This window comes from Manis pentadactyla, chromosome 1, assembly GCF_030020395.1.
Source record: "Manis pentadactyla isolate mManPen7 chromosome 1, mManPen7.hap1, whole genome shotgun sequence".
Taxonomy (NCBI): Eukaryota; Metazoa; Chordata; class Mammalia; order Pholidota; family Manidae; genus Manis; species Manis pentadactyla.
In genome coordinates this window covers 177465562-177484218 of record NC_080019.1, presented here as the reverse complement: position 1 = coordinate 177484218, position 18657 = coordinate 177465562, and the positions used below count along the sequence as shown (strand labels likewise).

The following is an 18657-nucleotide window of genomic DNA, read 5'->3' as shown; positions in this document are numbered from 1 at the left end:
AATTGGAAAATACTTTGAGGTAAATAAAAATGAACTTATTACCTAAGGAAACTTAAGGGATATAGATAAAGCAGTGCTTAGAGGGAAACTTGTAACAATAAGCCTTTATATTAAGAAAGAACAATCTCAAATTAGTAACCTAACCTTCTTCTACCTTAAGTCACTGGAAGATGACCCAAGTGAATGTAAAATAAGCGGGAGGAAGGAAATAATAAAGATTAGAGTAGAAATTAATGAACTAGAGAGTGGAAAAACAAAATTAAGGAAACCAAAGCTGGTTCTTTGAAGAGGTCAACAAAATGAGCAAATCTTTAGCTAGATTGACATAGAAAAAAAAAGTCAAATGACTAGACTTCAGGAATGAAAGAGGGAACACTATTACTGACCTTACAAAGATTGAAAGCATTATAAAGGAATACTGTGAAGAGCTGTATACCAATAAATTACACTGCTTAGGTAAAATGGACAAATTTTTAGACAAAAGCTCCTGAAGCTGAATTAAGAAGGAATAAACTATCTGAATAGACAAAAAGAAAGAGACTGAATTAATCATAAAACAACCCACAAACGAAAATCCCACAGCCATATGTTTCACTGCTGAATTCTATCAAATATTTAAAGAAGAATTAATAATAATTCTTTACAAACTCTTCCAAAGACTTGAAATGAGGGACATCTCCCAACTTATTTATGAAGCTAGTATTGCCCTACACCAAAGCTATCACAAGAAAACTACAGAACAGTATCTCTTACAAATATGAACACAAAAATCTTCAACAAAATACTGGAATACAGAATTCAACAGTACATGAAAAGGTCTATACATCATGACCAAGTGGCGTTATCCCAGAAATTCAAGGCTGGTATAAAGTTAACCAATTAATGTAAAAGTAAAATAAGAAACAAAAGTCATACTGTCATCTCAGTGGACACACAAAACATCTGACAAAATCCAGTACTCTTTAATGATAAAAACAGTCAAAAGCCTAGGAGATGGGAGCATCCTCAACATGATACAGATACCTATGAAAAATCCAAAGGTAACATACTTAATGGTGAAAGACAGGATGCTTTCTCCTGCAATCAGGAATAAGACAAAACTGTCTGTTCTCTCTGTTTATATTTGACATAGTATTGGAGGTTCCAGCCATGGCAATTATGCAAGGAAAAAAAAATGGCAACAGTATTGGAAAGAAAGAAGCAAAACTGTATCTGGCAGATGAGATGATCTTATATGTAGAAAATCTTTAGTAATCTAGTAGAAAAGTATTAGCACTAATAAACAAGTTTAGGAAAATCAGTATACAAAAATGTATTCTTCAGACTTGTCATGAACTATCTAAAAGTGAAGTTAAGAAAATAATTTCATTTACAATAGCATCAAAAAGATTAAAATCCTTAGGAATAAATTTAACAAAAGAACTGTAAACCCTTTGAAAATGTTAAGACGTTGGTGAAAGAAAATAAAGATCTAAGCAGTAAATAGAAAAACATCCTGTCCTCATGGATTGGAAGATATAACATTGTTAAGGTGACAGTGCCCCCAAATTGATCTACAGCTTCAGTATAGCCCAACAGAACCCCAGCTAACTTTGTAGAAATTGACAGACTGATTCTGAAATGCATATGGAATTTCAGGATAATCCAGAAGAGCCAAAACACTCTTGAAAAAGAATAAAATAGGAGGATTCACACTTCCTAATTGCAAAACTTACCACAAAAAATGGTAATCAAGGTTGTATGAAATTGGCACAAGGATACACATAGATCAATGGAATTGAGAAATAAAACCATGTCTCTGTGGTCAAGTGATTATCAACAAAGGTGTCAAGACCATTCAGTGGAGAAATAATGGTTCTTGTATCTTTACCTTATACTATATACAAAAATTAACTCAATGGATGACAGACTTAAATATAAGAACTAAAACTTTAAAACTTTTAAGAAAACTTAGGGTTAAGGATCCCTAAGCATGACATTAAAAGCATGAGCAACAAAAGAAAAATAGGTTAATTTGGTCTTCATCAAAATTCAAAATGTTTGTGCTTCAAAGGGCACAATCAAGAAAGTGAAAAGACCTATAAAAGGGAAGAAAGTACTAACAAACCATGTATCTGATAAGGGACTTCTGTCTTGAACTCTTACAGCTCAATGATGAAAAGACATATAACCCAAATTAAAAATGGGCAAAGAATCTGAGTCGACATTTTTTAATGGAGGATATACAATTGGCAGATAAATATGTGAAAATACTTCTGGCCTACTAAAATGGTTAGAATCAAAAAGTTGTGATAGCAAGTGTTGGTGAGGATGTGGAAAAATTGGCGATACTTGTACATTGCTGGTGGGAATGTAAAATGGTGCAGTAATTTTGGAAAAATAATTTGGCAGTTCTTCAAACTTTAACAGTGACCCAGCAGTTCCACTCCTAAGTATATACCCAAGAGAAATGAAAACATACATCTGCATAAAAATTTGTCCACAGATGTTTATGAAAGCATTACTTATAGTAGCCAAAGGAGAAAGAACCCAAATGTCCATCAGCTTATAAGTTGATATATACAGTAGGGTAGATCCATACAGTAGTGTACTGTTGAGCCATAAAAAGGAATAAAGTATTGATACATGCTGCAATATGGATGAATTTGAAAATACACTAAGTGAAAGAACCAGGCACAGAAGATCACACATACAGTTCTTATTTTTTTTTTTTTTTAGGATTTCTTCTTTTTTTTTTTTGGTATCATTTATCTACAATTACATTAAGAACATTATGTTTACTAGACTCCCCCCATCACCAGGTCCCCCCCCCACATACTCCATTACAGTCACTGTCCATCTGTGTTGTACAGCCTTCCCCATGCCCCTCCCATATTATACATGCTAATCATAATGCCCCCTTTCTTTCCCCCCCACCATATCCCTTTCTTCCCACCCATCCTCCCCAGCCCTTTCCCTTTGGTAACTGTTAATCCATTCTTGGGTTCTGTGATTCTGCTGCTGTTTTGTTCCTTCAGTTTTTTTTCTTTGTTCTTATACTGCACAGATCAGTGAAATCATTTGGTACTTGTCTTTCTCCGCCTGGCTTATTTCACTGAGCATAATACCCTCTAGCTCCATCCATGTTGTTGCAAATGGTAGGATTTGTTTTCTTCTTATGGCTGAATAATATTCCATTGTGTATATGTACCACATCTTCTTTATCCATTCATCTACTGATGGACACTTAGGTTGCTTCCATTTCTTGGCTATTGTAAATAGTGCTGCGATAAACATAGGGGTGCATATGTCCTGTTCAAACTGGGCTGCTGCATTCTTAGGGTAAATAACTAGGAGTGGAATTCCTGGGTCAAATGATATTTCTATTTTTAGTTTTTTGAGGAACCTCCATACTGCTTTCCACAATGGTTGAACTAATTTACATTCCCACCAGCAGTGCAGGAGGGTTCCCCTTTCTCCACAACCTCATCAACATTTGTTGTTGTTTGTCTTTTGGATGGTGGCGATCCTTACTGGTGTGAGGTGATATGTCATTGTGGTTTTAATTTGCATTTCTCTGATGACTAGTGATGTGGAGCATCTTTTCATGTGTCTGTTGGCCATCTGAATTTCTTCTTTGGAAAAGTGTCTGTTTAGATCCTGTGCCCATTTTTTAATTGGATTATTTGCTTTTTGTTTTTTGAGGTGGGTAAGCTCTTTGTATATTTTGGATGTCAACCCTTTATCGGATCTGTCGTTTATGAATATATTCTCCCATACTGTAGGATGCCTTTTTGTTCTATTGGTGGTGTCCTTTGCTGTAGACACATATAGTTCTTATTCATAGGAAGTGTCCAGAATAGACATGAGCGGTAGCAAAATGATGCAGTGTTTCTTTTCTGAGGTGATGAAAATGTTAAAATGGTTGTGATGATGGTTGCGCATAACTGTGAATATACTAAAAACCATTAAGTTACGTACTTCTATAAAGCTGTTTAAAAAGGTAACTATTTCCCATGTCCCTGTGGGGTGTCTGGGCATGTGTATTTGAAAGGAATACTTTGTGAGAGTAACAACTCTACACAGTAAGCTAAATTCTTTGTTTCTCCCTCTTTTATTTTTGTAGAAATCATGACTACCCCAGGAAAAGAGAACTTTCGCCTGAAAAGTTACAAAAATAAGTCCCTGAATCCTGATGAGATGCGAAGAAGGAGAGAGGAAGAAGGATTGCAGTTACGCAAGCAGAAAAGAGAAGAGCAGGCAAGTCCTTCACCCTTAGTAATTTCTTTTAAATAATTTATTGTTCTATTTTAAGCCTGAAGCCACCTTCCTTTATTTTAATTTTAACTATGTTTTAACATTTACTATATATGTATCCCACACCCCACTATAAAATCAACATGTTTTGGGAGAGGGGGAAAGGAGTGATGAAAAGTGAAATACCAGAGTGAAGGAATCTTTCAGATTCTTATGTTCCCAATATAACCACTGTTGAATATTTTGGCTTACTCACTTTTAGTGTATTTTACTTTGCTAATGTTGCAACTTCCTTAAGATTTTATGTGCATGTTTGCTAATGTATTCTCAAGTGACCAAACATTGCTTTTCATTATAAATTTTAATTTGAAAGTTTGTATACATGTACAAAAATAAGAATAGAGAACCTCATAAACCCATCTTTTTGGTTCAGTAATTGTCAACAATTTGACATACTTGATTCATGTCTATCCTTATATTTCTTTATTATATGGTATTTTAAAGCAGAATCTCAAGGAATATGTGTTTTCACCCGTACATTACAGTTCACCACTGAACAACTTGAGTTTGAACAGCAAGGGTCAACCTATATGTGAATATTTTTCAATAAATATACAGTATCTGTAAATGGATATAAGGCAGCAGATTCCACAGCAGATAATAGGAATGGAAAAGGAAAAATGCTGTATGTAGTGGCCTGTACAGGGAGGGATCAAACCTGTGACCTTAGTGTTATCGGCACCACACTGTAATCAGCTGAGCTAACTGGCCAACATCTGAACCAGAGGGAAACCCCACGATGTGAGAAGAGCAGAGGAGCTGCCCATGTTGGGCAACTCAGGAAGGAGGCGGCAAACCTTTGCTTTTTGAAAAGGTGACCTGATCAGCCCTGGCCTGATCTACCTGCAGGCAGGTGTCTACCCTGGCAAGGACCAATACAGCAGCTAATTAACTCTCTACTTGCTTTCTCATCTTTTGGACCCTACAACACTGCCATTTCTTTTCTACTTTTCTATTCTTTATTGCATCTGCAGTTAATTGACCCATTATATATACAGTAGGTGATTAGTAGTTAAGTTTCTGGGGAGTAATATATGTAGATTATTGTGTGGGGGCCAATTCCCCTAACCCCTGTGTGTTCAGGGGTCAGCTTTAATTCTGTAATATTGGTAAGGATATTTAGGACATTGATTTTTTATCGTTTTTAACCTGAGAACATCTACAAGAGAATATGGACTCACCCTCACTTTACCTTCTTCTAAAAATGCTTAAGACAAATGGTCTATCACTTTTTTGGCAATGAAATTTAAAGACATAACACTTCAGTGACTGTTTTGCTAAAGAGAGACTTTGAACTGGGAAGGACCATTTGATTTCCACACTACAAAAGCTCCATAAAAGGCAAATGAGTTAGAACTATTCATACCTGAGAAATAAGGTAATTTGTCATAGATACTATGCAGTTATAGTGAGTAATTCTCAACATACACTGTGTTACATAACTGCATTAGATAATCCAGTTAGATGAAGACTAAGAAAACATTACAGCCTCAGTGTTTTATTTGTTAGGACTCAAGTGTTTGAGTCAAACATTTTATTATTATTATCCCTACAGTTTTTTTTGGACAAAGAGAGTTTGTAATATTGTGATAGAGTTTGTATTAAGTGCAGCAAATTCAGTTGTGAATCCAGGCCTGACATTCTACATTGTCTTTGAGAGTAGCCACTTATCTCGTAAAAGGATGAGTTTCTCTTGGCTTCTTGTTGCCTTTATTCATCTCTTTGTCTCATTTGAAGTGGAAACTTTTCTTTGTATGAGCTTTTATATTAGCTTCTTTTTTGGGAATTAATTTCAGAAATTATAACAGCATTGTTACATATGTAAATGTGAATACATGTATGTATACACATGAACACAGTATAGGTCTGAATGCAATAGCTTATACATCATATTTGACATAAAACCATTTGAAAATGTAGTAATGACACTCTACCATTAACAGTGTTCATTTTATTCTCTCTCCTTGGCAATGGGTGAATTCATGTAATTAGACTTCATAGTTATAATGTATATAGATTTTTCATACTCACTGTATCAAGTGGCAAGTATGGCCCCACATATCTGACTGAAAACGTTTGTAGTGAAATTCCCTTCATTGTGTGAGATCTGAAATTATGCTAGGGCTTTAATAAGTTTCTGGAAAATGCTCCATTTAAAATCTTAATTTTATCATTTCGTATGTGCCATCTTAATATAGAGAGAACTGGTAAAACTAATCCAGCTTTTAAATATTATAACAGTACTTGTTTCATGCCTAATTTGTAAAATTGTGAACATCAGCAAAGTACAGGTTCATTTAGGTGCTATTTCTGTTTCCACAATTGCTTTGTCATCTATCAGAAAGTCACAGACTTAGGCCAGCTGAACATCTAGATTTGAGGGTAGTACATATGGAGTTGATGCAAGTACACAGAAGATAACTGCATGTTTTAGGGTTATCCTTTTAGCAGACTAGCACTTACATATCTGTTAACTAGGCAGCACCTTTCCAGAGACCTGTCCCTTCAGCACCAATAGACCAAACAAATTTATTGGTAAAAAATTTTGCTAGTTGATGTTATTCTGATTGATCCAATACTTGTGATTTTTCATGTATAAAAAGATGAACACTTTGCATTTCTATTAAAATATTTTGAAATAAGAAGACTCTTGCTACTTCAGTGTGAGTAGGTAACAAAGCTCCTAAAAAGGTCCTGAAAACCATAGCAATGAAGAATGGAGGCTTGCTTGATGTTTTTAGTTACAAGAAATATCTTGTGAAGTGAGAAAGTTGGTAAGTTTGTAGACAGCAACTTTTCCCATTATTAACTTGGTTGGCAAATTCAGACAACATGTAGTCTAAAGTATATAAATCATAATTGTTATGGCATTTTCTTAAAATCTATTTTCCTGTGTAGTACATTCACGTAATTGAAAAGTTAAGTAGTACTAAAATACTTGAAACTAAACCAACATGTTCCTGGAGTCATTCCCAAGTAAACCACTTTCAGCTGTTCAATGTGGTGTATACTGCTACCTTTCTAAGTATTGTGTGTATGTGACTATACATCTTTATCAGTTTAAAATACTATCTATTGATGTTCTATTGCAATAGGTAAAGATTTAAGCTCTTATCACTTTTCCTCTTAATCCATTCTCCTAGTATAGTTATAATGTGGAAGTATTCATTGCTGAGCTGAATAGTATACTCTGGTGACATTTCCTTTCCTATAGCTTGTTTTTCCTTGAATTAATTGTCTCATTATTTTTAACCTGCTTGCTTTCTTCAAATTCCTTCCTGGCTGTCTTTTCATTCTCTCCTACAGCTTGTTTAAATTATTTGTCTTATTTTCTACTTGGTTAAACTTCTCAGATAATTTATCAGCTCCATTTTTTTTCCTCAGGAGGCTTCCACCCTACATTTTCTGTCTTGCTCCAATCAGTATTGTTTATACTGTGGGCTCTTGCTGTATAGCTGTAGTCGTAAGACTTCCCTTTGCTGGGAATTTCTTATTTCTCTTCTTGTCATAATCCTTGTGATTTAAATGGTATCATGTTCTAAATTTGAAATTCCATTTGTTCATCAACAGTTGTATTTTTCATGGCCCAAAGTAATTAAAGATCAACAATATAGCATATTAAAGACACTGCCTATGGATATACATTTGCAAACCAGTAGATGTAATTTTAGTGATCAGGTTTGATTTTGGAGTCATGTAAATGTTTAAAGTAATTGTAAAGCAGAATTAAATCAAAGTGAGGGAAGAAATTCTGAAAAGTAAATAGAAATTAGATGGCCCTGTGTGTCATGCTTGTGGCTGAGCCACATGGAAAAGGATTGTTTTAATACACTTTAAAATATGGTAATATGATCAAGTATCTCTGTGGGGACATATCTTTTTTTTTTTAGATAATTATTTTTTATTGAAGGGTAGTTGACACACAGTATGACATTACATTAGTTTCAAGTGTACAACACAGTGATAAAACATTTATATACATAATTCTAGGTTCCAGCTATCACCCTACCAAGCTGTTACAATATCTTGACTATATTCCTTATGCTATACATTACATCCCAGTTACTTATTTATTTTACCATTGGAAGTCTGTCCTTTTTTTTTTTTTTTTTTGTGAGGGCATCTCTCATATTTATTGATCAAATGGTTGTTAACGACAATAAAATTCTGTATAGGGGAGTCAATGCTCAATGCACAATCATTAATCCACTCCAAGCCTAATTTTCGTCAGTCTCCAATCTTCTGAGGCATAACAAACAAGTTCTTACCTGGAGAACAAATTCTTACATAATGAATAAGTTACATAGTGAACAGTACAAGGGCAGTCATCACAGAAACTTTCGGTTTTGCTCATGCATTATGAACTCTAAACAGTCAGTTCAAATATGAATACTCATTTGGTTTTTTTTTTTTTTTTTTTTTTTTTTCCGGTTACTAATTTATTTTACCATTGGAAGTCTGTCCTTTTTTTTTTTTTTTTTTTTTTTGTGAGGGCATCTCTCATATTTATTGATCAAATGGTTGTTAACGACAATAAAATTCTGTATAGGGGAGTCAATGCTCAATGCACAATCATTAATCCACACCAAGCCTAATTTTTGTCAGTCTCCAATCTTCTGAGGCATAACAAACAAGTTTTTACATGTAGAACAAATTCTTACATAATGAATAAGCTACATAGTGAACAGTACAAGGGCAGTCATCACAGAAACTTTCCGTTTTGCTCATGCATTATGAACTCTAAACAGTCAGTTCAAATATGAATACTCATTTGGTTTTTATACTTGATTTATATGTGGATACCACATTTCTCTCTTTATTATTATTAATTTTAATAAAATGCTGAAGTGGTAGGTAGATACAAGATAAAGGTAGAAAACATAGTTTAGTGTTGTAAGAGAGCACATGTAGATGATCAGGTGTGTGCCTGTAGACTATGTGTTAATCCAAGCTAGACAAGGACAATAAAACATCCACGTATGCAGAAGATTTCTCTCAGAACGGGGGGGTGAGGTTCTAAGCCTCACCTCTGTTGATCCCCAATTTCTCACCTGATGGCCCCCCTGCGACTGTGCCTGTCTTAGGTTGTTCCTCCCTTGAGGAATCTTACCCGTCTCTGGCTAACCAGTCATCTTCCGGGGCCATACAGGGAAATGTGAAGTTGGTAAGTGAGAGAGAAGCCTTATTGTTTGAAAAGTTCTTATTGTTTGAGCTTCGTAAGGTGACCAAATCCCAGGAAAGCTGTGCTCATGCGCCCAGTGTTACATGGAAGGCCACCTTCAAAGTAAGGGACAGAATGGTGTTCTATTGACTTGCAGCCCAGTGCTTCATGGGAAATAATGTGACAGCTACCTTTCTATAAATGTTCATCATGTGCCTGGAACTTCCATGAGCCCTTTCTTATAAATCTCCTTTAAAAGATAAGTGTCACTCTATTTTCTCACTCCTGTGTTCAGGATAAGTGCCCTCCTGCACCTGTTCTGTGCACACTGCCACAGTCACCTCTCTACATGTGGAGGTGGGATTAAACACCCTGAATCCTGGCTCTGCTTTCAGTGTCCACTCCCTTCAGAGCCCCCATGTGTAATCCCATCCACACCCAATGGCTTCCACACCCACCCACTTACACGATTCCCAGGTCTAGTGTCTGAAGGACTGTTGGTGTTCAACTAAGGCTCTCTGAATCAATAAATAGCTTTGGCAAACATTGAAAAAGTAATTGTGTGTCATCTCCTCAAATGAAACTCAAAGCTATACTTGATAAGTGCTTTTTTAAAAAAGTTCAGATGATAAATTCTTACTGAAATTCAAGCTTATCTCTGCCACCAAACTTCCTTTCTTCTGACATTTTTTTTTTAAATAATTATTTTTTATTGAAGGGTAGTTGACACACAGTATTACATTACATGAGTTTCAAGTGTACAACACAGTGGTAGAACATTTATATACATAATTCTAGGTTCCAGCTATCACCCTACCAAGCTGTTACAATATCTTGACTATATTCCTTATGCTATACATTACATCCCGGTTACTAATTTATTTTACCATTGGAAGTCTGTCCTTTTTTTTTTTTTTTTTTTTTTTTGTGAGGGCATCTCTCATATTTATTGATCAAATGGTTGTTAACGACAATAAAATTCTGTATAGGGGAGTCAATGCTCAATGCACAATCATTAATCCACACCAAGCCTAATTTTTGTCAGTCTCCAATCTTCTGAGGCATAACAAACAAGTTTTTACATGTAGAACAAATTCTTACATAATGAATAAGCTACATAGTGAACAGTACAAGGGCAGTCATCACAGAAACTTTCCGTTTTGCTCATGCATTATGAACTATAAACAGTCAGTTCAAATATGAATACTGATTTGGTTTTTATACTTGATTTATATGTGGATACCACATTTCTCTCTTTATTATTATTAATTTTAATAAAATGCTGAAGTGGTAGGTAGATACAAGATAAAGGTAGAAAACATAGTTTAGTGTTGTAAGAGAGCACATGTAGATGATCAGGTGTGTGCCTGTAGACTATGTGTTAATCCAAGCTAGACAAGGACAATAAAACATCCACGTATGCAGAAGATTTCTCTCAGAACGGGGGGGTGAGGTTCTAAGCCTCACCTCTGTTGATCCCCAATTTCTCACCTGATGGCCCCCCTGCGACTGTGCCTGTCTTAGGTTGTTCCTCCCTTGAGGAATCTTACCCGTCTCTGGCTAACCAGTCATCTTCCGGGGCCATACAGGGAAATGTGAAGTTGGTAAGTGAGAGAGAAGCCTTATTGTTTGAAAAAGTTAGCTTTTTACTTCTTTGCATATTTATGCCCTGTGGCTTCTATGCCCAGCATTTGTCTTGAGGTATCTTTACCACTTGGAAGAATTATGATACTCGGTAAATTTGATATGAGGCACGAATTCTATTTAAGGGTTGTAATTAGGAAGGAAGAAGAAAAGCTATAGAAGTAGCAGGCGGAAGAAAACATGGGAAGATTGATTATTTCTTTGATATATCTTCTTGTAGAGTAACTTCAGCATGTATAGGTTTTAAGCTACTACTTAAATTGCACACACACATTAACATAATAGGAGTATAGTTACATAACCAAAGCATATCTGTAATTACCAGCCATCTGCAGTGAAACCAAGAAAACCAGTTAGGCACCTTAGGCATTTGTGAAAACTTATCTATGATATGGTGGATATTGTCCAACTGAACTTGAACAGTCTGAGAGAAATCAGACAAATTAAAACAACCCATTCCTGGGGACTGTTCACATGCCATATGTTCTTTTAACAATAAATAGTTTGTAGTTGTAAGACTTTGGAGCGCTACAATTTGCACTTCTCCAAATTCTTGGTTGAGTTCCAACAGTATAGATCCAGTCAAATTTGTTGTTTTACTGTATGCACAGGCCAGCTTAGATATCTCCTTCATTCCCATCGCAAGTCCAGGAGCTGGTGGGATGAGTGCATCTACAGCTGTAGCAGTGCGTGGATCTTTGTTGGGGTTTTTTGATGATCATCTTCTGGCATGAGTCTTCCAGAGAGTGCTGATGTTGGAAGTTCTTTTTCATATCGTATCTTAGTTCATTTTCGGGGTAGCCCTATTAGGCTTTGATCTTCTGTATAAACGCAAACAGACCCTTTGCCTACACTTTTATATGCCCTTTATACCCTTGTGTAGAACTCATTGGAAGTTACCACACAGGAACTGCCCTTTTATTGTTTTGTTTTGTTTTTGGTATCACTAATCTACACTTACATGATGAATATTATGTTTACTAGGCTCTCCGCTATACCAGGTCTCCCCTATAAACCCCTTTACAGTCACTGTCCATCAGCATAGCAAAATGTTGTAGAATCACTACTTGCCTTCTCTGTGTTGTACAGCCCTCCCTTTTCTCCTACCCCCCCCATGCATGTTAATCTTAATACCCCCCTGCTTCTCCCCCCCCCTTATCCCTCCCTACCCACCCATCCTCCCCAGTCCCTTTCCCTTTGGTACCTGTTAGTCCATTCTTGAGTTCTGTGATTCTGCTGCTGTTTTGTTCCTTCAGTTTTTCCTTTGTTCTTATATTCCACAGATAAGTGAAATCATTTGGTATTTCTCTTTTTCCGCTTGGCTTGTTTCGCTGAGCATAATACCCTCCAGCTCCATCCATGTTGCTGCAAATGGTAGGATTTGCCCTTTTCTTATGGCTGAGTAGTATTCCATTGTGTATATGTACCACATCTTCTTTATCCATTCATCTATCGATGGACATTTAGGTTGCTTCCAATTCTTGGCTATTGTAAATAGTGCTGTGATAAACATAGGGGTGCACTGATCTTTCTCATACTTGATTGCTGCATTCTTAGGGTAAATTCCTAGGAGTGCAATTCCTGGGTCAAATGGTAAGTCTGTTTTGAGCATTTTGATGTACCTCCATACTGCTTTCCACAATGGTTGAACTAACTTGCATTCCCAGCAGCAGTGTAGGAGGGTTCCCCTTTCTCCACAGCCTCGCCAACATTTGTTGTTGTTTGTCTTTTGGATGGCAGCCATCCTTACTGGTGTGAGGTGATACCTCCTTGTAGTTTTAATTTGCATTTCTCTGATAATTAGCGATGTGGAGCATCTTTTCATGTGTCTGTTGGCCATCTGTATTTCTTTTTTGGAGAACTGTCTGTTCAGTTCCTCTGCCCATTTTTTAATTGGGTTATTTGTTTTTTGTTTGTTGAGGCGTGTGAGCTCTTTATATATTCTGGACGTCAAGCCTTTATCGGATGTGTCATTTTCAAATATATTCTCCCATACTGTAGGGCTCCTTTTTGTTCTATTGATGGTGTCTTTTGCTGTACAGAAGCTTTTCAGCTTAATATAGTCCCACTTACTCATTTTTGCTGTTGTTTTCCTTGCCCGGGGAGATATGTTCAAGAAGAGGTCACTCATGTTTATGTCTAAGAGGTTTTTGCCTATGTTTTCTTCCAAAAGTTTAATGGTTTCATGGCTTACATTCAGGTCTTTGATCCATTTTGAGTTTACTTTTGTATATGGGGTTAGACAATGGTCCAGTTTCATTCTCCTACATGTAGCTGTCCAGTTTTGCCAGCACCACCTGTTGAAGAGACTGTCATTTCGCCATTGTATGTCCATGGCTCCTTTATCAAATATTAATTGACCATACATGTCTGGGTTAATGTCTGGATTCTCTAGTCTGTTCCATTGGTCTGTGGCTCTGCTCTTGTGCCAGTACCAAATTGTCTTGATTACTATGGCTTTATAGTAGAGCTTGAAGTTGGGGAGTGAGATCCCCCCTACTTTATTCTTCTTTCTCAGGATTGCTTTGGCTATTCGGGGTCTTTGGTGTTTCCATATGAATTTTTGAATTATTTGTTCCAGTTCATTGAAGAATGTTGCTGGTAGTTTCATAGGGATTGCATCAAATCTGTATATTGCTTTGGGCAGGATGGCCATTTTGACGATATTAATTCTTCCTAGCCACGAGCATGGGATGAGTTTCCATCTGTTAGTGTCCCCTTTAATTTCTCTTAAGAGTGACTTGTAGGTAGTTTTCAGAGTATTGAGTCTTTCACTTCTTTGGTTAGGTTTATTCCTAGGTATTTTATTTTTTTTGATGCAATTGTGAATGGAGTTGTTTTCCTGATTTCTCTTTCTGTTGGTTCATTGTTAGTATATAGGAAAGCCACAGATTTCTGTGTGTTGATTTTGTATCCTGCAACTTTGCTGTATTCTGATATCAGTTCTAGTAGTTTTGGGGTGGAGTCTTTAGGGTTTTTTATGTACAGTATCATGTCATCTGCAAATAGTGACAGTTTAACTTCTTCTTTACCAATCTGGATTCCTTGTATTTCTTTATTTTGTCTGATTGCCGTGGCTAGGACCTCCAGTACTATGTTAAATAACAGTGGAGAGAGTGGGCATCCCTGTCTAGTTCCCGATCTCAGAGGAAATGCTTTCAGCTTCTCGCTGTTCAATATAATGTTGGCTGTGGGTTTATCATAAATGGCCTTTATTATGTTGAGGTACTTGCCCTCTATTCCCATTTTGCTGAGAGTTTTTAACATGAATGGATGTTGAACTTTGTCGAATGCTTTTTCAGCATCTATAGAGATGATCATGTGGTTTTTGTCTTTCTTTTTGTTGATGTGGTGGATGATGTTGATGGACTTTCGAATGTTGTACCATCCTTGCATCCCTGGGATGAATCCCACTTGGTCATGGTGTATGATCCTTTTGATGTATTTTTGAATTCAGTTTGCTAATATTTTATTGAGTATTTTTGCATCTACATTCATCAGGGATATTGGTCTGTAGTTTTCTTTTTTGGTGGGGTCTTTGCCTGGTTTTGGTATTAGGGTGATGTTAGCTTCATAGAATGAGTTTAGGAGTATCCCCTCCTCCTCTATTTTTTGGAAGACTTTAAGGAGAATGGGTATTATGTCTTCTCTGTATGTCTGATAAAATTCCGAGGTAAATCCATCTGGCCCGGGGGTTTTGCTCTTTGGTAGTTTTTTGATTACCGCTTCAATTTCGTTGGTGGTAATTGGTCTGTTTAGATTTTCTGTTTCTTCCTGGGTCAATCTTGGAAGGTTGTATTTTTCTAGGAAGTTGTCCATTTCTCCTAGGTTTCCCAGCTTGTTAGCATATAGGTTTTCATAGTATTCTGCAATAATTCTTTGCATTTCCGTGGGGTCCGTCGTGATTTTTCCTTTCTCGTTTCTGATACTGTTGATTTGTGTTGACTCTCTTTTCTTCTTAATAAGTCTGGCTAGAGGCTTATCTATTTTGTTTATTTTCTCGAAGAACCAGCTCTTGGTTTCACCCAATTAGTACTGCTTGAATCCTTTGAGAAGAGGGGTGATAAGGAATGGTGAGATGAAAACTTCTTTCTGGGGCTCCTTAGAAAATCTACTGAAATTCTTGGACAGACCTGATCCCAGATTGAATCAGTTCTATGGAAATGGCTAACAGAGGATATAACTGTTTCCATACTTAGCCCTTAAAATCTATCCTTTGCTTTTATATTAACCACAAAGTCTTGATTCACTTAATTTTGAATAAATATGACTATTTTTGGCTTTCATTATGGAAAAAGCATGATTGAGAACTCAGTTTACACATGTAGACTGCCAGACAGAAATTTGATTTAATTACATGTGCAATGACAACAGTGTGTTGGGGATCCCCAAGCCTCCCCCCAAGATGGTTTCAGTAATTCTCTAGGAGACTCACAGGACTCAGCATGCACTCATACTCACAGATGTGATTTATTATAGTGAAAGGGTACAAAGCAAAATCAGCAGAGGGGAAAGGTCTTGGGGAAAAGTCTGGAGGAAACTAGACTCGGGCTTCCAGGGGTCTTCTCCCAGTGGGGTCGCACCGGGTGTGCTTCACTCCTCAGCACTGAACTGTGATGATGCACGTGAAATGTTGTCTATCAAGAAAGTTGAAGGTATACAGCTTCTGCCAAGCAGGTACCAAAATTCCAGAGTCCCTGAAGGAGAGCAGGTGATCAATAAGAACCATGGTGTCTGTACAAACAACTTAGGCACTCTCTGAGCCACTCCTCTTATCAGTTAAGGAACTGGGGGGTCCCTTCCCAAATCTAGGTTCAATTGCCAGCCAGGGGCCACCCATGCAAGCAGGCCTTTCAAAGGATAACTTCTTCAGGCTTGCTATGTTAACTCTGTCTTCTGCACAAGCATAATCCTGTCAAATCAGTTGGATTAAATTTTCAAAGTAGTAACTTGAAATATAACATGGCCACCTGGGATTACAAGCTTTCTATAACTAAGCAATCATATGGTATAGCAAAATTTGCTCTTAACAATCTAAATTTGTTTTTATTAAATTCAGTGTCCTTACTAATTCTACCTTACAATTTTTTTTCCAATCCTGTGAGCAGTGAGAGATGTGGTCAAATATGAACTCAGACTGAAAAAAGAGTAACACCTGAAAGCCCCTGAGGGCGATTGCCTTCAGGAGCACAGTCAGCCCCAGACTCTGAAAAGATAATAGTAAGAAGTGATTAGCTTCAACCTGAGAGGCCACTGGGGTTGAACTCATAATGCCACTTCTGAGTGAATCTTCATTTTCTCAACAGTAAAATGGGAATGATAAGATCTGCTTCTATTCACCACCTCATGGGATTGTTACAAGTTTAAAATAGCATAAGGGGTGTGAAAGCACTTTAGGGAATGCCAAGTCCTTCATAAACATACGGTTATTGTTCTCAAAAAACGATGAAGCTTGATCTGTTCTACATCCCAGAGACATTTATATTTAATAGGGATATGAGGTCTAAAATCAAGGTACTTTCTTGAGAGGAAAGACTTAAATTGTACCATTAAGCCATACCAAACTGTGTGCCTACTCCACCTGTGGTGATCCCGGATAGACAGAGGTGATGGGTGACATTGATGGTGACAGCGAGGGGTTAGGTTCAGGGGCCAGGGTTAGGGTTAGGGTGGGGTTCTTCGTAAGGTGACCAAATCCCAGGAAAGCTGTGCTCATGCGCCCAGTGTTACATGGAAGGCCACCTTCAAAGTAAGGGACAGAATGGTGTTCTATTGACTTGCAGCCCAGTGCTTCATGGGAAATAATGTGACAGCTACCTTTCTATAAATGTTCATCATGTGCCTGGAACTTCCATGAGCCCTTTCTTATAAATCTCCTTTAAAAGATAAGTGTCACTCTATTTTCTCACTCCTGTGTTCAGGATAAGTGCCCTCCTGCACCTGTTCTGTGCACACTGCCACAGTCACCTCTCTACATGTGGAGGTGGGATTAAACACCCTGAATCCTGGCTCTGCTTTCAGTGTCCACTCCCTTCAGAGCCCCCATGTGTAATCCCATCCACACCCAATGGCTTCCACACCCACCCACTTACACGATTCCCAGGTCTAGTGTCTGAAGGACTGTTGGTGTTCAACTAAGGCTCTCTGAATCAATAAATAGCTTTGGCAAACATTGAAAAAGTAATTGTGTGTCATCTCCTCAAATGAAACTCAAAGCTATACTTGATAAGTGCTTTTTTAAAAAAGTTCAGATGATAAATTCTTACTGAAATTCAAGCTTATCTCTGCCACCAAACTTCCTTTCTTCTGACATTTTTTTTTTAAATAATTATTTTTTATTGAAGGGTAGTTGACACACAGTATTACATTACATGAGTTTCAAGTGTACAACACAGTGGTAGAACATTTATATACATAATTCTAGGTTCCAGCTATCACCCTACCAAGCTGTTACAATATCTTGACTATATTCCTTATGCTATACATTACATCCCGGTTACTAATTTATTTTACCATTGGAAGTCTGTCCTTTTTTTTTTTTTTTTTTTTTTTTGTGAGGGCATCTCTCATATTTATTGATCAAATGGTTGTTAACGACAATAAAATTCTGTATAGGGGAGTCAATGCTCAATGCACAATCATTAATCCACACCAAGCCTAATTTTTGTCAGTCTCCAATCTTCTGAGGCATAACAAACAAGTTTTTACATGTAGAACAAATTCTTACATAATGAATAAGCTACATAGTGAACAGTACAAGGGCAGTCATCACAGAAACTTTCCGTTTTGCTCATGCATTATGAACTCTAAACAGTCAGTTCAAATATGAATACTCATTTGGTTTTTATACTTGATTTATATGTGGATACCACATTTCTCTCTTTATTATTATTAATTTTAATAAAATGCTGAAGTGGTAGGTAGATACAAGATAAAGGTAGAAAACATAGTTTAGTGTTGTAAGAGAGCACATGTAGATGATCAGGTGTGTGCCTGTAGACTATGTGTTAATCCAAGCTAGACAAGGACAATAAAACATCCACGTATGCAGAAGATTTCTCTCAGAACGGGGGGGTGAGGTTCTAAGCCTCACCTCTGTTGATCCCCAATTTCTCACCTGATGGCCCCCCTGCGACTGTGCCTGTCTTAGGTTGTTCCTCCCTTGAGGAATCTTACCCGTCTCTGGCTAACCAGTCATCTTCCGGGGCCATACAGGGAAATGTGAAGTTGGTAAGTGAGAGAGAAGCCTTATTGTTTGAAAAAGTTAGCTTTTTACTTCTTTGCATATTTATGCCCTGTGGCTTCTATGCCCAGCATTTGTCTTGAGGTATCTTTACCACTTGGAAGAATTATGATACTCGGTAAATTTGATATGAGGCACGAATTCTATTTAAGGGTTGTAATTAGGAAGGAAGAAGAAAAGCTATAGAAGTAGCAGGCGGAAGAAAACATGGGAAGATTGATTATTTCTTTGATATATCTTCTTGTAGAGTAACTTCAGCATGTATAGGTTTTAAGCTACTACTTAAATTGCACACACACATTAACATAATAGG

General features: G+C 37.0%; 1 protein-coding gene across 3 annotated transcripts in view; it reads left to right on the top strand.

Moving 5' to 3' along the window:
- KPNA1 (karyopherin subunit alpha 1) overlaps nucleotides 1-18657 on the top strand; it is a 90568-nt gene that overhangs the window by 19425 nt on the left and 52486 nt on the right. For all 3 annotated transcript variants that reach the window (XM_036883352.2, XM_036883351.2, XM_036883353.2), the window contains one exon: nucleotides 4106-4239. In XM_036883352.2, coding sequence (XP_036739247.1) covers nucleotides 4111-4239 — 129 coding nt within the window. In that variant the 5' untranslated portion in view covers nucleotides 4106-4110. The remainder of the gene's footprint in view (nucleotides 1-4105; nucleotides 4240-18657) is intronic.